This window comes from Pleurodeles waltl, chromosome 1_1, assembly GCF_031143425.1.
Source record: "Pleurodeles waltl isolate 20211129_DDA chromosome 1_1, aPleWal1.hap1.20221129, whole genome shotgun sequence".
NCBI lineage: Eukaryota > Metazoa > Chordata > Amphibia > Caudata > Salamandridae > Pleurodeles > Pleurodeles waltl.
In genome coordinates, this window is record NC_090436.1 from 918,647,199 (window position 1) to 918,671,755 (window position 24,557).

A 24,557-nucleotide genomic window follows, 5' to 3' on the forward strand; every position below is an offset into this window, starting at 1 on the left:
AAAGTAAATGTATTGTAGAATAACTAAATACTGAGCATATGGAGCAAATGTTATAGAGTTATACTTATATCTAAATATAACGCCACTATTATTGCATCAGAGCATAACTTGGAGTGCAGTTTTATATTTTCTGAAACGGACTGGAGAGTATTTAAAACAGCACTGACATACAGCATATAAATACAAAAAACAGATCAGCCCTAGGGCGCAAGGAAAGAGGCACAAGCTCACAATCAGCAGCCACAGAGATTTCATCCAATAATAGATTGGCACAGAGCTCCAACAGTTCTCACCAGAGATCTTCGTCTATTTCATAGTGTTAAGAGTAATATGATATGGAATCTCATCGCAGGATTGTTGATGACCTTTGTAGCTGTGTCTGCCATATGAATAGCGTGGTCTTGCTTACAGACGGCAATTTATGGATTACAGTCCCAGCCATTTTTGCTAATTTCAGTCGTTTTTGAGTCTTAATTTGCAAAATAAATGCAGAGCAGTTCTTTAAATTAATTTATACGTTTTTTTTAAATATATGCTAAGGTGTTATAACCAAGACTAATCATATATTCACTTCAGCCTTTGTTTTTCACAGTGAATGTAAATAAATAAAGTACTGTGTTTTATAGTTCAATACTGCCTGGTGGGAGCATAAACCATAAGGCTGAAGGCACAATTTGCATTTTTCACAAAATGTTGTTTGTTGCTCAAAAGGATGAAAATAATAATGATAGAGAATGTGCTACATCATCTCTATTTCTTAGTGCAACATTTAAATAACCTTGCTGGTTCATCCTAGAAGCCCTGATGACGATAAAGCTCCGCAGAGTGGATTAGGGGCGTTCGTTGTAATGATAAAATCGAGATTTCACAGAGAACTATGATCTATTTCCCATAATTCAGGGTTCCCTGTAAAATATGGTTTCTTATGCCACTATATTGTGGTTTTAGTAAATGATGGTCCTTCAGACTTATGGCCATGTGTATAGTTGCTACCTAACAACAGACCTCTATACTTTCCTGTTCACTCAGTGCACAAACTAGGGATTCTTTTTTACCTTAAAGGCTAGCATCTAACAAAGGTCAGAGTTTAAATACACTTATTTTATTCTACTAACAACTGAAAATATGCAATTTAATATTCCATATCCTCTTGCCTGGACTCTGTCAATTATTTGTATTTGGAGGCTCCTAAATACAATACAGGGAGTGCAGAATTATTAGGCAAATGAGTATTTTGACCACATCATCCTCTTTATGCATGTTGTCTTACTCCAAGCTGTATAGGCTCGAAAGCCTACTACCAATTAAGCATATTAGGTGATGTGCATCTCTGTAATGAGAAGGGGTGTGGTCTAATGACATCAACACCCTATGTCAGGTGTGCATAATTATTAGGCAACTTCCTTTCCTTTGGCAAAATGGGTCAAAAGAAGGACTTGACAGGCTCAGAAAAGTCAAAAATAGTGAGATATCTTGCAGAGGGATGCAGCACTCTTAAAATTGCAAAGCTTCTGAAGCGTGATCATCGAACAATCAAGCGTTTCATTCAAAATAGTCAACAGGGTCGCAAGAAGCGTGTGGAAAAACCAAGGCGCAAAATAACTGCCCATGAACTGAGAAAAGTCAAGCGTGCAGCTGCCACGATGCCACTTGCCACCAGTTTGGCCATATTTCAGAGCTGCAACATCACTGGAGTGCCCAAAAGCACAAGGTGTGCAATACTCAGAGACATGGCCAAGGTAAGAAAGGCTGAAAGACGACCACCACTGAACAAGACACACAAGCTGAAACGTCAAGACTGGGCCAAGAAATATCTCAAGACTGATTTTTCTAAGGTTTTATGGACTGATGAAATGAGAGTGAGTCTTGATGGGCCAGATGGATGGGCCCGTGGCTGGATTGGTAAAGGGCAGAGAGCTCCAGTCCGACTCAGACGCCAGCAAGGTGGAGGTGGAGTACTGGTTTGGGCTGGTATCATCAAAGATGAGCTTGTGGGGCCTTTTCGGGTTGAGGATGGAGTCAAGCTCAACTCCCAGTCCTACTGCCAGTTCCTGGAAGACACCTTCTTCAAGCAGTGGTACAGGAAGAAGTCTGCATCCTTCAAGAAAAACATGATTTTCATGCAGGACAATGCTCCATCACACGTGTCCAAGTACTCCACAGCGTGGCTGGCAAGAAAGGGTATAAAAGAAGGAAATCTAATGACATGGCCTCCTTGTTCACCTGATCTGAACCCCATTGAGAAACTGTGGTCCATCATCAAATGTGAGATTTACAAGGAGGGAAAACAGTACACCTCTCTGAACAGTGTCTGGGAGGCTGTGGTTGCTGCTGCACGCAATGTTGATGGTGAACAGATCAAAACACTGACAGAATCCATGGATGGCAGGCTTTTGAGTGTCCTTGCAGAGAAAGGTGGCTATATTGGTCACTGATTTGTTTTTGTTTTGTTTTTGAATGTCAGAAATGTATATTTGTGAATGTTGAGATGTTATGTTGGTTTCACTGGTAATGATAAATAATTGAAATGGGTATATATTTTTTTTTTGTTAAATTGCCAAATAATTATGCACAGTGATAGTCACCTGCACACACAGATATCCCCCTAACATAGCTAAAACTAAAAACAAACTAAAAACTACTTCCAAAAATATTCAGTTTTGATATTAATGAGTTTTTTGGGTTCATTGAGAACATGGTTGTTGTTCAATAATAAAATTAATCCTCAAAAATACAACTTGCCTAATAATTCTGCACTCCCTGTACATCAAAATGCAGTTTATCCAAAATGTGGCAGCTAATTTGACTTTACATCTACCAGGCACATAAGCATAAGATGTCTCATTCGATTAATCTCATTAATCTTCATTGGCTTCCAACACCAAAAAAGATTTCTTTTTTAAAAGTGCTTGCTACAGTGTACTTCGTGGCCCAGGCTCCCTATTTCTACATGCTTGGCTGTTGAAATATAAGTCAACACATTCTCTTCTTCCAGATAATTTCAGTCATTTGTCTGTCCCTACTATTCACTTAACCAGTGATGGAACAGATATTCCTACAGCCAAATTATGGAGCAGATTAGCATCTACATCATGAAAATCTCTGATCGACTTGATCTTCCTAAACAAGTTGAAGACCTCGCTGTCCATCTTAGAAACTCCACAGCACAGACTGCATCAGTCTTCAAATCCTTATCAGCAGCACCCCCCACTGCGTTCCTGCTTTGTGCTTTGTAACTAATAATACATTAATTTATCAGCATCACCACACAGATATACTGCTCCAACAGCAACAAGTACAATGTTGGAAGAGGAAAGGAGGCCATTAAGTATAATGGAGAGATAACTGTTATGTTGGGACCGTGAAAGAGTGTGTTTGGAGAAAGATGAGTGGAAACCTGTGTGTGAACAGGATGGACTACGTGAATGGGGCACTGATAATCTGGCCAATGGGACTGCAGCAATTCCCTACACATCAAGGATGCGCTCAGGAAGAGTAGATTACAGGTAGTACAGAATCTTCTACAGGGGTATTGACTGGAGTTCAAGGGTTAATGCACCTATGTAGAAACCCTGGAGCTGAAGGATGTGGGGGGGGGCATGGTTTAACCACCAAACATGGCGGCAGCTGTTGAGCTAGCTCAGGCTGACAGGCAGTGTAATCCATCAAAACCCTGCCAACCAGGGCCATGATAGCCATCGACACACTGTCGCTGTGGCCTTGATACAACAGGACGACTGAGAGGACCGCTAGGGCTGCTGGATCCTGACGTGTGAGCCCTGGTGCATTGACGGACCTGTGACCCTGCGACCATGTTGTTCACCCATGGGGTTCTGCTGGCTCGTGGTTTGCAATCAGCACACATAACAAAAACAATGCACCCAGCCCCTGTAGCCCTGCACCAGCATCGGACAGAAGGGTGCCACAGAACCTGCCCCCTACCACTGCAGTAGAGAATGGAAGTGTTCATCTCCATTTCACCATAGCCACACACAGCCTCCATGGCACAAGAGGACACTGTTGTGAGGATGATTGGCGTGGGTGGTCACCCTTTGTCACCACTTCTGCTGCTTGTAGCCTGCCTCCACTCTTCAGAGAGAACCCAGGGTGCCCCTTTTATCACCAAAGCCCCAAGGTGAACAGAGGAACTTGAGCCTGTATCTGCACTTAAGGGCCCCACCGTGGCATGTTCGCAGTCTGGCCTAGTGACTGTGCATGGCCCGGACCAGTGGAGGCACAGCCTGTGACCAGGAATCTATGGGAGGGGCCCACCTCCTTTTCCTCCATTCAACATGTTCAGATTACGGAGAGTGAACGGGCTTTCACCGCATTGTGGTTATTCCACAGTTGGCATGGGGGAGGGCTGAAGGACCGCCCAGATGTTTAGGGCCTAGAGGGGCTGATTTAAGAAATTGCATGCCTGATTGGTGACATTAGGGCCCGAGGGCCTTACCGGGAAAAAGCCCGGAGTGAGTCTATCGGATCCAGTTTTTGGTGGCTGCACCTTGCCTAACCTGCCATGGTGCAACCCATGAGCCCAGTAATCACCCAAAGGGCACAAAAGGGGCACTGCGAGGAAACCCCTTGGTCTACAGGACCATTGGCAGACCGCCTAGACAAAGGAGTGACAATGCAACACTGCTGGGGACAAACCACAACCCCAAATACTCGCCACCATCTGCAGTTGACCATCCCTGCTCTACAAAGGGAGGCACCTCCTGCCACTCACCAACAGACCATCACCAGTACCATTAGATATGGGCTGTCAGAAATCAACCATAGGACAATCCCAGCCCCCATTGCTCACTCCCATATCCCCGGACCAAACTGCATTGGGAACCTCACATCCCACTTACCCAGTCGCAAGACCCAGCCAGACATATTGGATGATATCTTGCATGCAATCAAGACCTTCCTCTCCTATAATAGAAGAGCTTTGAGCGTAGCATAGCTCGGCCTGCTTCGTGGTGACCACAGAAACTGGCCTCCAGGGTTATGGACACAGAACACTCCATTGAAGCAACAGCTAGTAGTCCAAGAAAAATGCATGTGGGATCTTCTCAAAAGGGAGCAGAGGCTGGAACATCGGGCGGAGAATGCCAAGGGGAGAGGTTGGTGAAACAATCTATGGATGGTTGGCCTGCTGGAGGGAGCTGAGCACTCCTGCTCAGTGGTTAAGTTCCTGGAGGCATAGGTGAATTCCTTTATGCTGGCCCAATCATTCTCCCCTTACTTTTTCCGTGGGAGGGAACACCATACCCCTGCCCATCGCCCAGCACTGGGAGCAACCCCTCATCTCGTAGTCACTAAACTCCTTCATTTAAAAGACAAAGGCGCTATCCTGCAGGTGGCTAGACAGACAACCCTACTCAAATATGAAAACAGCTGGATTTTGATTTTCCCTTATTACACCATGCTGACCCCATGTCAATGCTCCTTCTTCCTTGGTATGAAACGTCGTCTTTAGGATGTTCACATCCAGTACCCACTACTTTATCAGGTGACACTGAAAATCATCCATGACCAACACATCTTCTCCTATGGAACCTGCGTCTGCCTGGGATTGGGTGGAAAACCACCTGGAAGGAGGGCCCCACCGTCCAGCAGAAAGGGATAACATGCCTTGCCCCAGTTGGCGATGAGGCTGAGGAGGTCACCCACTTGACAAAGTTGGGGGGGCTGGTGTGGCACCATTGCAATGGAAACTGAGACAGGACCAACAGTAAGCCATCACACCTGTGCTTGCAATTCAGCAATCCTCACCCCCACTGGCCTCCGACTTCAGCTGAGCCTCGAGCAAGGATGGCACTATATTTCAGGCAATGCGGAGCTGTCATGCCTCAGTCAGTTGATGTATGATCTAATGCCCTCTGCCCTACCGCACACTTTCCAGAAACTGGTCATGGTCGACTGCTCACTGCTCCCCATATCAGGGGGTCCCCTGACTGAGGACCCCCTCCTCCTATTCTCTCACTCTCATCTGACATTGGATCACTGCCACCCCACTCCACCACAGATCGTGGATGGACTGTTTGCCCAGCTGACCCATTATATGGATCTCTTGCCTGTCGCCCAACCCCTTTTCCCTTCCAAGGCACATCCATCATTCTCCACAACCCCTAAACCCACAATCTGGTTTATGAAAGACTGATTGGGTGTACATCCACCAGCTGTAGGTTCTTATTATTGTTTGGGTGATTTTCTTTGTTATATATGGTTGCTTTCCTCACATTGTGATTGATGCATCACCTCCCCTCGTTTGGGCTGGGCGGACACTGACGAAGGACTGCCCTCCCCTGTCATCCTCCCCTATGGCATATCCACACACACCATCATCTCATGGTATCTTGGCCCTGCACCAGATTACTAACACTTAGGGGCATACTTATTCTTTTTGGTGGAAAACTACACTAACGCATTTAGCCCTTACTCCCACCCGTGCGTCATTTTAGCACGGGGATAAATATGGGGTTGTGGGGTTAGCACCATTTTTTAGATGGGAACGCCTACCTTGCATCTCATTGACACAAGGTAGGTTCACACATGACTATGGAGTTAGTTTTGCAGTGAATTTGCATTACATAAATGACGCAAATTCGGTACAAATGGGGATAAATATGCCCCTTAATATGAGGGGCATGCATTCGTTGTGCCCCCACTATTCAATGTCAACGGCAACAAACAGACATTAAATATTTGCAGGAACCCCTTTTCACTGTCAGGGAACATCAGTAACATACAGAATGAAATACTCCCCCATCCCGCAGAGCGCCCTACTCTGGATGCATCCAGGTACACCCTTTCAAACCCAAACCACGGTCATTGATAAGGAGGGGAAATATGTTTAGATGATACATAATACTGGGCTGCATCTATGCCCCAAACACAAAACTAGAAGCATGGGTGGGTATTCCCTGGCTTCTGGGAGAGACTATAATAATATCCCTGATCTTTCACTCGATTGTTCTCACTCCTGGTCCCCCAAGCCTCCACACATCAGCACTCACAGCAATTATCCCATTGGGCTCAGCAATGGTTCTTACTAGATGCCAGGAGGGCCCACAACCCACACCTCCATCAGTGTTCCCTCGACTCAGTCCAACGTGACTTATACATCCGTCTGGACCCGTTTCTATGTTCCCTAACCATGCTCCCCCTACTCATACACTAGGATTATTTATACTGTGTCCTATATGATCATGCCACCCATATCGTGGACATGGGGTGGGGAGCACTGCACCCTCTTGTCCTTAACTGGAGGCTACACCAGGATACCCTGGATTATCTGCTATTCTGTGACACCCAACTAACCCATAATACCCATAACTTCACCGAGAACCATACCATGGTTTCCACCCATGTGACTGAGTAGGATTCCTATGTAATAGTCACCCAAGGACAGTGTCTCCAAAAAAAAGCTGGAGTCCACCAAGAACTGGTTAGGGACCTTAAAAGCACTGAAGAGACACTTACAAACCTTGACAGCTGTACCCTCCCTCCGGACGATGCCACACAGCGGGCACTGACAGAAGCTAAAACACAACATGCTGCTCTGATAGAGCACCTTTGCTGCTACAACTAAGTTGACTACCCAGCTAGAATTCACACCACAGGTGACAAACCTGTCTGATTATTGGCATGACTCACCCACCAAGAGACCCACGCACCCTCAATAATGGAAATAGCAGTGGGCACAGGTCCCATTTTATGGTCCCAAACTGCAATACTACAGGCATCTTCTCAGTACTATTGGGAACAGTATAGTGCACCTCCCACTCAGCGCTCTGGAGTAATCAAGCGATTCTTGGCCTCTCTCCACTCATGTCCTTCTCTCAATGCTCCTGAATGTGAAAAACTTGACGAACTAATCACAGGGGCTTAGGTTAAGAAGGCAATACATGACTTAGCCTGTCACAAAACACATGGGCTGAATGGCCTTCCAATAGAGCACAATGACTGCTTCTCAACATAACTCACTCCAAAACTAGTTGAGATTTATAATGAAGCGCTCACAACTGAAGCGCTTCCAACCTCCCTCCAGGAGTCTCTCTATGTCTCCCTCCTGAAGCCAGACAGGGACTCCACTCAGCTATCCTCATACCACCCAATAGCCATACTCGACAGTGACTACAAGATACTCAGTAAAATTCTTGCTGAGATACCTGCCACCTGATCATTACGTCCCTTACCTGTCAGCCGAGGACTGTCCCCATCCCAAATCCTTTCTGCAACTGTCATGGAGACACTGGCACACCACCTGATCTCACCACTGCCTGATCTTACCTCCCTTCCCCATCAGCCGAAGGCTACCCCCTTCCCCAAACCTTTTTGCCATCGTCATGGAGACACTGGCACACCGTCTTCGGTTGGAGGGCCTGCACTGGGGCATTCCCCTACATGGCACTACCCTTGCTGTGTGATTGTATGTTGATTACCTGCTACTGTACCTCTGGGATGCAGTGGTGGACATCAAGTCAAAATCTGTGAGTGTCTAGGACTTGGAAGAGGCAGCAGGCATTCCTGGGAACTGAGGGAAATTGTGCATCCTCCTTTTACAGCGAGACCCCCCCATGTCATACATGGGGGTGGGAAGCAGCAGTCGACCACTACTTCTGCATCAGGTTATACCACTCACAACAGGCTTATTTGAAGGTAACATAAACCAAGCATTTACTGCCCTCAAACCCCAAATGTGAATCTGGCAGCACCTACCATTGCTTTCTCGGGCAGAATTACTTTCTTGAAAATAATCATCCTTCCCCACCTGTTACATTATTTTGTCAATGTGCTGGTATACCCAACCAGTGTTCTTTCTGGGACCTAGATAAGATGCTGGAGACCTGCTCTAGCATAGTAAACAGTGGGGGGGTAGCACTCAACAAGCTTCAACTGCCAGTGAGACAGGGTGACTTAGGAGCTACATCTTTTGAATCCTACTACCTCGCAGCACAGCTCCAGTGGGTTTCCTGGTGGTTGGCAGGCAAGAACTTATGTATGATTAGTGCTCGGACTGCCCCCACACCCCTTGGATTTCATTCACCACTTTTTTACACCCCACAGTTACATTACATGTTTGGGTGCCTTGCTAGGACTACGCAACTGTCAAGACAGGTGCAACCCTATTCCCCCACTGTTTCCCTTTAAGTGCTACCAGGGTCTGAAGCACCTTTCACAGCTGACCATTTGACTGTATGGTATGAATGTTCCCTGGAGACAGTTTGTGACCTCTTTCAGAATGACCACCTTCTCATATTCAACCAACTGCACGAAGATTATAACCTCTCCCAGGCCAGTTCTTTCTATACGGGCAGCTGCAGGAGGCTATTCAGGCTCTGTGGTGCACAGTGGTACATACCATCATGCACACACTGTACACTATGGGGAATGGGGCGTAACCAAGTAAAGTGGCTATACCATGCCTTCAGGGAATGTACGAGGACCCCTTTGATATATCTCCAGAACATCTGGGAGGAGGATCCGGTGTGCCCCTTCATAACACTGAATGGAGCCTCCTAACACGTGATTCAAAAACATCCCGTACATAGTGTTACATAGGGCATAGCTTACACCTCCCTGCCCACCGGTTAAACTGTATTTTGCCACAACTCAATTCACATGCACCATATGTCTTTGATCATGACCTAGTATGGTAGGCTATTGGTGCTCCATACACAACATCCTTGCCAGCATTGCAGAACTCACAATGCTGAATTCCTGGGAGGCAACTGCCTTAGGCATCTTTCACAGGAGAAAGAATCGCAAAGTATGGGCACTCTTTGCCAATTTTTCATTACGTTGGCCAAGCATCTCCTCACTATGCATTGGAAGAGAGCCCAACAACCCCCAGTGGGTTCCCAATGGCACAGGACACTGCTCCGCTGGGGGCTAGGGGGGTGGGGGGAGTGGGGAGCAGAAATGATGGCTCTATATTGGAAAGAAGCCCAGCACCTCAAGAAGTGGCCGGGGATACCATGCTTAACCAATTTTTCAGAGGTGGTCCGAGAAGCCCCATTTTGCCCCATTATACACTGCCCAGAGCCAACACTGTCCCCCAACTTCACTAGTCCTGCATTCCTTCCTGCACTAGCCAAACGTTCCTCTCCCCTCCAACAGTACCAGAGAGGGTAACTGAGCTACCCAAACAGTTATTGTAACAGCCACCCTTGTGTCCTACAATGCCCCCCACACACACATCTCTTTCAACAACCTCGCTCGTGCCTTTCCCTTTCATTGTTCTACTCTCCTTGCAATCTCCCTGGTTTCCCCATCCCGCTTGTCGCCAACAGAGGTTCCCACACTACTTCCATTACCATGAGAGCACCAGGGATTAACACGCATTGACCTTTGTGGGAACATTTTACGCAGAAATAATTCCTGTGTCTGACTTCTCAAACCATGATACAGTATAATCTGGAATACTTGTCTTTGTGATGAAGATCATTGTTGTTGGAATTGTTTGGAATTGTTTCATACTTGACATACCAAACTAAAAACTCAATAAAAATAAGTTTAAAGAAATGGGGCTGCAGGATATAATGATGACATGGAGAGAGAAGAAACCTAACATGTCAGAAGAGAACAGAGGACATGGTCAAAGAGAAGTGGACAGTTATGTTGAAGATATATATGGGGATGGTGGCCATTTCAAACAGCTCTGCTTTCTTCTTTTATCAACATGAAGGAAAGAAACAGAGTGGATAGCATTGGCTGACTGCCAGAAATGTGGGCTAAAAAGTGTCAGCAGCAAGTTAGACCCAGGCCACAGGGGTTGGGATGAATATTGACTTGTACATTTGCCAAGGGGTGCATCACCTCAATAGTTACAGTGATGCCACAAATACTGGCCATTCTGGCACTTACATTGAGATAAAGAAATTGTGATTTTTATAGATTGTGATGTGAGGAGGAAGTTATTTTATCGTTAGGCCTGTAGCTGCTGGTGATATCTGGGTAATGAAGTCATGAATAAGGTTGGCAACCGAGGGCGAGAACAGAGTGTCTGAGGAAATGTACTGTACTGATGTGGCTATGGTTGATTTACGCTGTGAGTGCCTAAAGAACTGTAGTTTTGTGAACGAGGTGACAGAAAATATCCCAGCAATATTTGCTAATAAAATACACAAAAAAGAAGTGGCCCCGGTTACAGCTGGCCTGGAAAATTGGTGCTACCCAATGCTTACTAACAGCGCAGGGTTCAGAATAGAGTGATTTCAATAAATAGCACTCAACCACGATTATTGCCCTCATGCGGATTTTGCTTATTCTTATGATTGCCTCGCCAAAATCAGTATGTCCTGCTATTTACAAGACATTTTTCCCCAGCAAGGTTTAGCCATGTTTGACCACCTGAACTATACCATTGGGCGAATTCATTGGTTCTGTGCTTATCGCATAACTGGTAATTGACTGCAACAGGAGTGAGAACGCATATTTGCAGTTATTTATACCGACCCTAAACTACATTTCGTGGACATAAGCATCTGTGCTTCGATGCAGGTTCGTCGTTTTCAGTGTTTGGGGTAGTCTGAGCTGTAAGCATGAGCATGTATTTAATTATCTTCTTTGAGTATCTAGCGTTGTGTGTTATTTTGCCCTCAGTTGATAACACTGACTATCACCAGTAAGAATGAATGTTTCTTCGCAGATTCAGGCTCGTGCTCCTTCCGCTCTTTGATCATTTCCTAGGCTCTCAAGTGATGCGAGCGGAAGCTTTGATGCAATAAGCTCTTTCCCAGTAGTACAATGCTCGGAGCAGGTACTACTGCAAGGCAGGTCAAATGTTAACCGGCTCTGCAAATTGCAATTTAGCATGCGGTGGAGCCTTAGCAAACACCCTGCTAACGAAGGAGGCCCTTCCTGGAAGTTCACATCTATGGTGATTAAGCCGTAGATGACAAATGATTTCCCCTTCTGCCCTTTCGCCTCATGCTTTATAATGGGCAAAGGATAAAATATTAATACCAACAAAGATCAAACAGTTTGTCGGCTTTATTGCAGCTTAATGTCTTTTAATTTAGGTAATGAGATGTCTGTTTCTGTCCCCAGTGACAGACTCCGGCGCGGTGAAAGAAATCAGTGAGTTGTCGCTTTCAACAAAAGAAAACAAAAATACACTCAGTCATCAGAAGGAGATCCCCGGATTTACCTCATCAAGATCCATCTCGTCTGGGTTCTCCCACTGCTTGGTAAACTTTCCGTGGCTTTTCTTCAAAGGCACAATTACTATGTAATAACCCCTGCAAAGGAAGTGAGAGACAAAAATAAGCAAAGCACGCATACAACAGATCATCCTAACGACGCTAACATTTATAAGCTATGCTTACTTATATAAAAAGATCACACAAAAAACAAAAAGCATCGGCAATGCCAGCAGGTCTCGCCTATGGAACATTTTGCCTTCGCTAATATTTTTTTTCGCCATGCTGTACAGCATCGTGATCGTTGCACAGTAAGGGTTAAACAAAAGGTGTAACTGCATGAGTGTGTAGGTCTACAACTGGTCTACAAAATGATACGGACTTTGATTTCCTTTTTATATATAGATCCGAGAAAAATTGGGACATTTTTAAAAAGTAGGAAGGAATGACCAGGAAGGCATGCTAGTTGTGTTTGCACAGTTGAACTGCAGGGTGCATTTCGAAGAAGTATTCAGGTGCCCAGTACCTCATTTCACTTGGTTCAGAGAGCGCTAATCTTGTTGATCACATTAACCCTTAGTTGAGGTCAAATAATCAAACACACTGCCAAACAACTAGAAAAAAAGAATATTCTGAACTAGGCCCTTCTGCTACTAACCTCCTAGATTATGGAATCATCTGCCCAAAAATATCAGAGTGAACCATTACTTGCTATCCTTCATAGGGAGACTACATCTCTCCAGATCTCTACAGTCACCTTTAAGTGACAGCCTAATCCATTCTGGGAGTTGTTGTCTTCGAAAACAGCTGAAGTCAAAGATTTGTAACCAAACATTTTAGGACTGGAGAATGTGTCTCTAACGATCTAGACTGAGGTGATTACCCTAATCGAGAATGTAAGACTCACCTAATCAGTGTCAACTTTAAAGACTAGGGCCCATTTTTATACTTTTTTTGTGCCACATTTGCGTCATTTTTTGACGCAAAATCGGCTCAAACGTACAAAATACAATTGGGGCATATTTATACTCCGTTTGCGCCGAATTTGCGTCATTTTTTTGGACGCAAATTCGACGCAAAACTAACTCCATATTTATACTTTGGCGTTAGACGCGTCTAGCGCCAAAGTTCATGGAGTTAGCGTCATTTTTTTGCGTGAACACCTTCCTTGCGTTAATGATATGCAAGGTAGGTGTTCCCGTCTTAAAAAATGACTCCGATGCTATTGCGTCGGATTTATACTCCCGGGCAAAAATGACGCCCGGGAGTGGGCGGGTCTAAAAAACCCGCATTAGCGCCGGATTTTAGCACCTGGGTCAGGGCAGGCGTTAAGGGACCTGTGGGCTCAGAATGAGCCCAGAGGTGCCCTCCCCTGCCCCCAGGGACACCCCCTGCCACCCTTGCCCACCCCAGGAGGACACCCAAGGCTGGAGGGACCCACCCCAGGGACATTAAGGTAAGTCCAGGTAGGTATTTTTTTTTAAAAAAAATTGTGGCATAGGGGGGCCTGATTTGTGCCCCCCTACATGCCACTATGCCCAATGACCATGCCCAGGGGACAGAAGTCCCCTGGGCATGGCCATTGGGCAAGGAGTCATTTCAATGGGGGATGGGCGTCGTAAAAAAATGGCGCAAATTGGGTTGAGGCGATTTTTTTGCCTCAGCCTGACTTGCACCATTTCTGGACGCCCATACGCCATTTTCCCCCTACGCCGGCGCTGCCTGGTGTACGTCGTTTTTTTTAACGCACACCAGACAGCGCCGGCGGCTAACGCCGGCTAACGTCATTCAATAAATACGGCGCCCGCATGGCGCTTCAGAATGGCGTTAGCCGGCGCTAATTTTTTTGACGCAAAACTGCATTGGCGCAGTTTTGCGTCAAAAAGTATAAATATGGGCGAATTGTATTTTGTAAGTTTGCGCCGATTTTGCGTCAAAAAGCGGCGCAAATGAGGCGCAAAAAAAGTATAAATATGGGCCGTTACACTTTCTTCTGCAGAGGTTGACTGTCTCCAATACCTGCCTTTGTTGTCATGTTGCTTTTTTTATGACTGCTGCATGTGTAGTTCTCTATTTCCCATGTATCCAAGTTTGGGTTTTAAAAATATTTGCACTAATACTCATTTAAGAAATAATACATTTGAAATTGAGTTAATGACTCTATATAGGGATGTGTAAGATAGTTTAGCTACCACTGGTATTGTATTATGTGGTGGGCAGTAGTATCACAATTTGTGTGCCTTTTGTTGCTGGCTCTGGTCATTAGTATTCAATGTAAATGAGGACTCAGAACTTGGAACAAAGAGTTCTAAAGTTAAGTGTCTATACATAAATCTGAAATTAAAATATCTATGTATGAAATGTGATGTAGATATTAATTTGAAGGTCTTTGACAGTCATATGTTTTATATTAGTTTATTTTCATAAACTTCTACCATTCTTTATTTCCAACTAACCCGCACACAGTTTGTTCTAGAAGAGCCTTTAGTGTCACTTTCACTATTTCACCTTTTAATGTGAAAACTATTCTTACAGAACAAACATTTTTGTCGCAGGTAGCTTCTTGGAAATTCTTTTCATTTTTTTTTTTTTTTTTTACCATAGTTTGCTTAGATCTCTATAATACAATTGTTCTCATTAAAGTAATCCTTAAACCCCAACCTATACTGTTTTTTATACTTTAAATTGTGGTTTCTCTGTTGCTTTCAACCATTCTCCGCTCACTGGCTGGCATCAATCTTAAAATTGATCGACCCCCCTTCCTTATGTATGTGCCAAAGCATGTGCATCCATCTCGACCTTATTATTAAATATTATCACTAATGAAACAGCTTGGGTGTCAAGCACACCAATCATACAATTTGGGGGTTGGCTCATTCATCATTAAACTGCCCATCATGAGGCAATCTATTGATGATAAACAAAATGGCACCCTGCAATGTTTGCCATGAGAAATGGGGTAACTAGTCCCAAAACAGTTAATACCGCTCTCATGTTGCTTTCCATTTGCAATAAAGTAGATGAGGGAACTGAGGACCAGAAGGGTAATCACTGCAGCCAGAATTATAGTGATCACTGATAGAAACAAGTCGATAATGTTCAATGGTACAACCAATGTGAACGTACCACTGACAGAACAAGGTCGATAGGTTTCACTGATGCAACCAACATGATGATGCTCACTAGTTGACCTAGAATAACAATGATCACCAGAAAACCAGGGTAAAAGTGGTCACCGAACAAAGGTAACCAGAATGATAGTGCTCACTAAGCCAGTATAATAATGTTGCCAAACAGTCGGAGTGGTGATGCTCAGTGATACACCAGAGTAACAGTCTCTACTGACACAAGCAGAGCGACAGCGCTCACTGTCAGGGCCAAGAGGACAGCGTTACTGGTACACGCAGAGGGACAATAGTCACTGTCGTAAATGGAGTGAAACTGCCCTGATGTAACCTGAGGGATGGTGCTAAAAGGAGAGATAATGTTCACTGAGACAATCACACTTATTTCGATCATGATCTCATTCATAATCCTTCCTGGCATTGTGCTGTCTGAACATTATTGATAATTCAGCTAATTAACCCTCCATGTAAACGTTCTCCCCCTATAAACCACTCCTTTTGATAACTCCTGTAATTTCTCGGAAAATACTGCAGGACGCATACCTTATTGTCAAACAGTAAAAGATTTACATTCTGCCCAGCGCCTGACAATACAATGTAATTAGTTTCCCTTCGTGGATGACTGTCAATAAATTATTCAATGTTTGCAATTACACTTGTTTGTGTTCATCAATGCAGAGGTGACTTAAAGGAAGGGATTAACTGTTTTTCTGTCAACAATGAACCCGATGTTTGCATTTTGTTTTATTTCCTTATCTGCAAATAAAGACACTGTTTTTATCTTTTGCAATTTGCAGAGTTCTAATACTAAATCCTGAAGTTCAAATTCTATAAATTCATGTATTCGTAAGATCGGGGATAAGTGTATTTAACGTCATCAGCAAGCGATTCAATAATTGTAGTTAACGTGCTCAATTTAACATAATTAAGTTCTATAAATTCCTATTTTTTTGATCAGCAAGGGTTTCCTGTATGAAAGCATCCATCGTTTAATAAAAAGTGACTTTTGTTCCCAAAGTGTCAAAGTGCTTTGTTGCAGCTTACTGACACCCACCAGCTTCTTCCAACTGGGTGCCCCCCCAACCAGACACATTCGTGTCAGCACAGAAAGGTTTTCATTCCCTAAGATGAGGACACAATGTCAATATTTTAATTAATCTTATTTTAGAACGCAACCTGTAATATCCAACTGTTTTGGTTACCTTATTTTGACAGTCATTTTGGAAGTTGCCTTCAAGCTCCGCACAATTTTTCTTTTGAAGTTCTATTTGAATAACGTCTCTGGTCCTCACAAGTGTGGTTATTGGTCTTATTGGCCCACTGTTTCTAACCTTTCCACAAGAACCCATGCTAGTATTTTCCAGCCATTGTTCAAGAGCCAACTCAAAGCAGGGGTGAAAGTAAATACCTACATATTTTCATTACTAGTGATACACAGTTCTTTAAATCCCATTGGGTTTGCCCTACTTCTTTATGCGGTATGGAAGTGATATGCGTTTTCTACGTTTGATATTCAAAACAGCTCTCGCAAAACACATTGATTTGAAACACTTTTGGAGGATGTTATATATATATATTTACATATGTATATATATATATATATATATATATATATATATATAAATATATATATATATATATATATATATATCCTGTGTGATTCTTATAACAATATTATTATGTTTCATTTTTTTTATTTCTGGTGATGTCCTCTAACAGCCAAGCTATTGTACGAACAGTAGTGTGCAAATCATGTCTCTTGAAATTGTTGATAATTGCATACCTGCACGTTGTTTTCTGAAATCTTTATACATTGCACAAGCAATGTTTCATGTTTCAATGATCAGCCCAAGTCTGATCGTCTAATGTACATATTTAAAAGCTCAGTCATCCTATTGAAAAGTGATGTTTCAACAGAATTGCACACATAATTATTTAATTGGAATATACCTTTTGGCATTTCAGAAGCACATTCATACGCAGTTAAAACACAAAATTAACAATGAACGCCCATAGGCCCATATTTATACTTTTTTAGCGCCGCATTTATGCCGCTGTTTGACGCAAAACGGCGCAAATTTACAAAATACAATTGTATTTTGTAAGTTTGCACCGTTTTTGCGTCAAAAAATGACGCACATACAGCGCTAAAAAGGTATAAATAAGGGCCATAAAGTCCAAACTGCCACATGCCAAGAGCTAAATGTACTAACAGAGGTGTCAAATCACTGAGACTGTGCCAGCAGAAATCGTTTTGTAATGTACAAAACCCATTTTACGAGTTGGAAAGTTTTTCCGACTTATAAAACAGGTTTTGAAACCCATAGCAAATTGTACCTTGGAAGGGGCATAGAAGAGGCGCTGCTTCCAAACTGTAATTTGGTATGCAATATATCATTGGTTTGCAATTGAATTGTACCTGTACCATTGTACGCTTACTGACACCTCGAAGGAGTGGTGGTAACTGATACGTAAAGAGGAAGAGTTTCTTTTGGAACCCCATGACTTTTGGGATTCATATGACCTACCCACTGATGTTTTTCCAAATGGAAAACTTGTGTTTTTTAAAGCAGAACTGGTTACTTTACAGAACATAGGCTGCTCGAAAAAAAAAACGTTTTCTGTTTGGGATTGCAAATGCAGAGATGGTGATTTGTTGACCGTGGATGACCACCATCTCTATGCCAATCGCAGTGGGCAGCAAATTCAGAGATGCCTTATTAATATTCATTTGGCAGTTTGTTTGGCAACCCCTGGTGAATAATAATGTCGAGTCAATCTAACAGTACATTGCAAAATCAGTTACTGGCCACACATTATCGGTGCACTATTCGTAACCACCTTTTGCGACCAGTATATTAGTAAATATGACTGCAAGTCACATAATCATCATCTTGGGACTGGAGTAAAAAGATAAACTGTGTGTGCCTGATTTATTTATTGCATGTGATTTTGTGTGGTTTAATGGATAGCTTACAAAACTAGGCAGTCATCATCATTCATTTAATGCAAGCAATCATTCCGTAAACAAGTTAATCTCTCAATGAGCCGTAGGGAAGCACATAAAATATACAGAACACAATAGCAGAGTGAGGAAGACCTGTAGATAATGATGCAAGGCCTGCAGATAATATGCTGTACATAGTTTTCAGCATTATTGTAATTAGTCCCTGCAATCTCAAGTTATGGTTGTTTGCTCAATATCTAGTATTCCCACCCCCCTCAGAACCAGCCTTTACTTACTTTATTTTCTCACTTGCAGGTACTTCAGGCAGTTCCACAGTTATCATTCCATCTGAGTTAGTCTTCCCAATGAACACTGGCTTGGTACGGAGTACATCTGGGGCAGTATTGGCTGTGACCCGGTGTTGGAGACCGCCAGCACTATTTCCACGATTTGTGAGAACAAATGAGTAGGAAGTCGCAGGCTTCAAATTTACAATGCGCTTTTCAGTAGCTCGACCATCCACTTCCACAAACTTTTTGCCATCATCGTAAAGGATCTAGATGAATGAATGATTTAGAACATGCCCAATCAGCTCACATTCAGAGAGTACATTACCTCTGTAAATGCAAGTGCCTAAAGTGCCTTCCTTTTGCAGAATGTTAAAGTCAATGGTTACGACTTCCAAACCACGTAAACATGACCAATTAAGCACAAAAATGGGAAGACATAGTTTGCTGTGCTGCAACCCATCATACATATCCCTGAAAATTCATTCTTAACTAAGCCCTCCTCAACACAAGCAGAATGAAGCAAAATTATAAAATAAAAGGATACATTAGATGTGCTTTACATCCCAATGTAGCTTCATTATGGCTCTGAAGTGTTGTGTATTGTGAAATAATGCACTTGTTACACTACATTGAAGTAGTAGTAAAAGGTGACAAACATGTTGTGGTGTTTTATCATCGTAAGTATCGTAACTATCATCGTAACTATGTTGTTAAATATATTTGATCACAAAATATGTTTGGAAATCCATACTCATGACTGGATATCACAAGTATGAGATATTGTTCATCTTCTGCTGTCAATTTCTACAATTGGTCCCAGGCAAATCGAGAGTAAGACAGTGAGACACTAGGAGCCTCGGAGAATGTATGTGTTAAGGTTGTGTTATTTGGGTCACCCCATGACTGAATTTTCTATAGGTCTTACTAATGCAGAGGAGCTTCCGATCTTTAAGGTAGAAACTTGTAGCATCTCTTCTAATCATATACCACTCTGTTTACTGGATGTGAGCTTTTCAATGTGGTTCTTCTCCAGAGAACGCATCCTTCCTAAAAGGTAAAGTTATCATATCCAGGGTTCAACAAGGCCTTTGGAAAGGCTTGTAGGTGGTAACTCAGGCCTTCATACTATTGACTTTCAGAAATAAAGGAACTCAAATCAAGCCTTTCTACATTTTAAAGTGTCTTTTGGCAGTGTAAAAGTTTAATTTCTCATTACCACTAAAATAGCTCTGCTCTGGTCATTCATAAAGCTGAAGGCAGAATAAGTAGGTATCAGAAACATGGGTGTAGTCAGGGCAGTATTGAGGAGGGCTCCTTACTTGCAAACATATGTGCTGATGATCGAAAATTGTTGAGATCCCCACACAGAAACTCCTTTGTACATGGGATGCTATTCCAAGAACACACAGCAAGAACTACATTTATTGCTTGTATAAACCGATACAATATTTTGCAATGTGAGTGACCATAACAGTAACCTTTGTCAACTAAAGGTCATGACCTTGCCAGATGAAAATTATAGAATAAGTTAGATGCTCAATGGATAGGAGCCAACTGACATTCCTCTGCCTTGGCACACTCTGGACCTGATTTAAGGTTTGGCAGAGGGGGTACTCTGTCACAAATGTGACGGATAACCCGTCCGCTGTATTACAACTCCAATATAGCCAATGGAACGTATGATACTGCAGACAGGATATCCATCATGTTTGTGACAGAGTAACCCCTCCGCCAAACTGTAAATCAGGCCCTTAATCTCTTCAGAGATTTAAAATGATGTTTTGAGAAAATGAATAAGGCCCTGCGACACGTTAAGCAGGGTCTGGCACCCTCTACACAAGTCCAGAACAATCTCATGAACTGACTGGGTCGACTTTAGGGTGTCACAGCTAATACAGCCGTACCTGGTGCTGAGCTCAGGAAGGGGCGCTGGGTGTAGAAATAACTTATGTGGTTAAAACACCTGCTGCGGAGTTCTTTGTGTTCAGCAATTTTTAGCCAAAAATGAAAATGTCAAGGTCACTCTATTTATTAATGTTTCTGCTGGAGAGTGATGGGTTGTCTAATGAAGTTTTGAAGCATCATAAAGTAGTGCAGAGGGTAATGTACCTGCTGCAAATCACATGTACCATGCAGATCACAGAAGTGTATTTTGTGTGGATATCTCGTTGGGTTACTGCTTTTGTCACAGAAGTCCTTTTGTTACTTTCAGTTCATATGTTACAAACCTAATAAAGCACAGTGACCTATGAACTGTCATCAAAGAACTGCATGCAAACTGCACGGTAAAGGTTAGAACTCCATGTATTTCCTGTCATGTTTTATTATCTTAAAATGGTTGCCGCCCTGGGTATCAGTGAATAAAAAATACACTCTGGAGCTCTGAGCTCAATCATGTGTATGAGCCAAATCAGAAAAAAAGTTTTCTCTTTAATATATTATTTACGTACAGTTTGGACTATGCATGCAACGTTTTCTATTGGCAAAAAAGGAAGTGAGTAATTCAACACAAATGCCTGAATTGATGGACTTAAGTTTATTTTTGGAATGGACGTTTGGGGCGACAATCTGCCTAACTTTGGGAAAAATCACTCTGTGTATATTACAGCAGAATAGTCACATGGCGCAACAATAATCACAACAATTGAAGATAACAGGGAAGTCACTTATTGTGCCCATCTTGCAAGTGCTCCCATCCGTCCCAATTAAAAAAATATCACTCAAGAGCAGAATGTGAACATCTTTAGTAAAACAATCCCCACAGAACGTCTAACCTCTCTAGTTGTCTGAATATTATATGATGCAAGGGTTTAGCACATTCTCTCCAATCAGATAATTAATTTCACATTTGGTAGAATGCATAGCATCTTTTGTTCTTGAGACACAACTCATGAACATTTACTGTTAAACATATTGTTTTGGGTTGCTGTATTTATAAAAGTATTTTAATGTGTTGATAGATGCATGGTTAACAGGTTTTCAAACTATTTACAAGTGGTTTATATATTTATTTTTATTTCACAATTTTGCATCATTGTTTGTTGCTATGGTTTTAGTAGACTCATTCATCCAACAAAAGCTAGTCTCTAAAGATTGCACTTACTACCTAAATGTAATTAGTGCGTACTTCTCCTGTGCTATACATGCTGCAGAGGCAAGCTGCATTTGTGTGAGGAAGAGGGTTTGCTAAAACTTCAACTTACAGCATCATCATGTTTGTTTGTAGCACTGTGAACTGCATGAGATCACTGTATCAAGGGTTCCTCCGGTGTCACAACTGGCACTTCTTTGATGACTACTGTGTTGTTGGCAATGGAAAGTGCTCTTGTTGAATGTGAGGCATAGGATTAGGGCCTCTCTGTAACAATATTTGCCTTTAAGTCATTTAGAGCCCCGCTTGCTATAAAACTGTAATAGTTCTACAAATTATAGGTGGTCATAGACCTTTTTATGGTTATAATGACTTAGATAATATTACCTCAGTTGTGCCTGCCTCTTCGCAGTGAACACAGAGGACTTTATTTTGAATCACAATAGTCCCAGAGAAAGGTTTAGGGTAAGATGTGACTAGCTCCTTCCCCAGAACATGATGCGTGATGTGCAGAAGTGAATCCTTCTACAGGTGTTCTGCATAAATGTATTTATTGTGATCTGTTTAGAGGTTCAGGGTTGCAAGGACATCCCTCTGTAGGAAAGTGGGAATTGACTGTCCTAGAAAGGCACATTTTCTTGCCTTTTCAGACTTAAAACCTGTTTGCTGAATTCCTTGACATGTACTTTGTCACTAGATTTTGCCCAGAGGGAATCCCTCCCTACCCAACCAGATCACAGAGGCGTTTTGGTACTAGGATGGCATGTGTGAATTAACAGTGCTTTAGCGGCCGGTGTAAAGTAACAGCTTTATTGTGGAGGTACATATTGCACTTGAGAGATATCAAGACCTAATTTTGTTGATGCATATACTTTTTCCGTTTGCTATGCAGGATTGCCATTACAGAGAGATTCTTTCAAGAGCTGAGTAGGAAGCTGTGTTTAAGTATGTCCAAATACTCTGAAAAGAGTATGAATGTCCCAATGGAGCATGGTAATAGGCAGTGAACAGCTACTGTGCACAGTGACTGGTCAGGGAAACTGAGAAGAATCATTTAAGAGAGTTGGCTGAGAAGGTTCCAGTTAGTCATGGCTTGTCAGACAAGTATGAGCAGACAGAAGTGCAAAAGAGGAAGCACCACAGGAGAGAGATTACCAAGGTGATTCTTGTTTGGTCCTCCTGAATTCTACATCAGCACTTTGTGGTTGTCTTTTTTAGAGGTGGTCCTTGGTTAGAGATTATTTTCCCAGTGATCCATTACCATACCTAATGTCCTACTTTGTAGGATCTTTTCTCCAGATAAGAAAACAATGAGTGAGGCAAAGCAGGAGATAGGCCCAAATTGCCTTGTCTATAAGGGTAGCACATGACAGAGAGTTGAGAAATATTTATCTTTACCCTAGGTTCTGTAGAGATCACTAGGTTTGAACGTGAAAGAAACCCTGAATGAACTATGAGTGTCATCTTGTGGCAAAATGTTAATTTTGCGATTGCAAGGGGTATTCATGATTCACAGCAGTAAAAGTATTCCTTTTTGAGGAGCCTCAATATTTCAGAGCCATTGCAATGTCCTATTGAGGATATCAAATAACTTAGAGCATAGGCTCTGAGCTATTTTAGATTCTGTAACTGGGCATTACTAAGGGTGCACTCAAGAGACTGCAGCTGGTCTAAAATGCTGCTATTAGGCTGCTCCAAAGCCACCTAATTTTATATCCAGAGCTAAGCTTTTGCATGAGCTCCACTTGCTGCTGGTGGAAAAACAAATTAATTTCAAAGCACTATGTTACATGTACAAACTACTATCTAACACACGCCCTCAGTGTTTCAGACACCTAGTATCACCCACTAACCTCATCACTCCCTTCACTCTAGTAACTCCAACCTCTCTTCAGTCCCCAGAGTAAGAAGAGCTCATCAAGGAAGCAGCGCATTTTCCTAACAAGGGTCCAAGCTATGGAACACAATGCCACGGTCACTGGGATCCTGTCAGGCTCCCTCTGCTTTTCGAAAACAGCTAACCTGGCTGTTTCAAATAATTGTCTCATTTCCTCTCTGAAAAAGCACCATGTGGGTCATAACTCCAGGAAGCCCATTGCTTCATAAAAAACTAATAATAATAATAATACTAACAATAATAATAATAATAATAATAATAATAATTATTATTATTATAATAATAACAATAATAATAATAATAATAATAATCAGTGTCCTTTGTTACTGCATACACCATGCAGAGTTTTGATTTCAGAAGTTTATCTACTATACCTACATTTGTTATGAATTGCCAACTGCTAATATCTCTGCATTGAGACTGTGATTGTTGTGAAGTCGGTGGGATTGGACATCTGTAGATATGTCTCATTTGAAAGCTGCTATAAGATGTGTTTAGAGAAGTGTTATCTGTGTCTCAGTCTATGAGCTAAATGGAGGGGAAGAAGAAGAAGTTGCTTCTTTCTGTCACAGCCCCGAAGCTTTGAGTTGGAAAATAGGCAAGAGAACATCACAGGCTTTCTTTGCATGGTAAAAGGTTTCCCACACAAGGTATTCTGTTTCTAAAGACTCCACAAGAAACAAACCCACAGAAGTGATTCATCACACCAGCACTGTGCTGGGTGCATCTGAATCTGATGTTACCTTACATTTTGTCTCTATTTAGGAGGCTTTATTAAACATTGATGTACTTTAACCATGGAGAGGATATTCAGCAATGCAAAGCCTTGTTGGCTCACAAATCTTTTGTTCCCTTAAATCACAAGAAATTTAGATTAATTAAAGGTAAAAATGGGAAAATGAGAGAACTACACTGACTCTTTCTTTTGTGGTAGAGGGCATACAAAGTAATGAAACATCAAAGGACCAAAGTCCTCTCCTTTGAGAGGTGAATAATATCAGACTTTCAACCTTCAATGACAGTTAAACCTCTATGTAAGAAAATCTAGAGAGCTACAAGGTCTGATCAGC

General features: G+C 42.5%; 1 protein-coding gene across 19 annotated transcripts in view; it reads right to left on the minus strand.

Moving 5' to 3' along the window:
• PTPRD (protein tyrosine phosphatase receptor type D) overlaps positions 1-24,557 on the minus strand; it is a 3,982,777-nt gene that overhangs the window by 218,598 nt on the left and 3,739,622 nt on the right. For all 19 annotated transcript variants that reach the window (XM_069230134.1, XM_069230131.1, XM_069230149.1 and 16 more), the window contains 2 exons: positions 18,506-18,765; positions 12,146-12,236 (listed from right to left, as the gene is read on the minus strand). In XM_069230134.1, the coding sequence (XP_069086235.1) occupies positions 12,146-12,236; positions 18,506-18,765 (351 nt within the window). The remainder of the gene's footprint in view (positions 1-12,145; positions 12,237-18,505; positions 18,766-24,557) is intronic.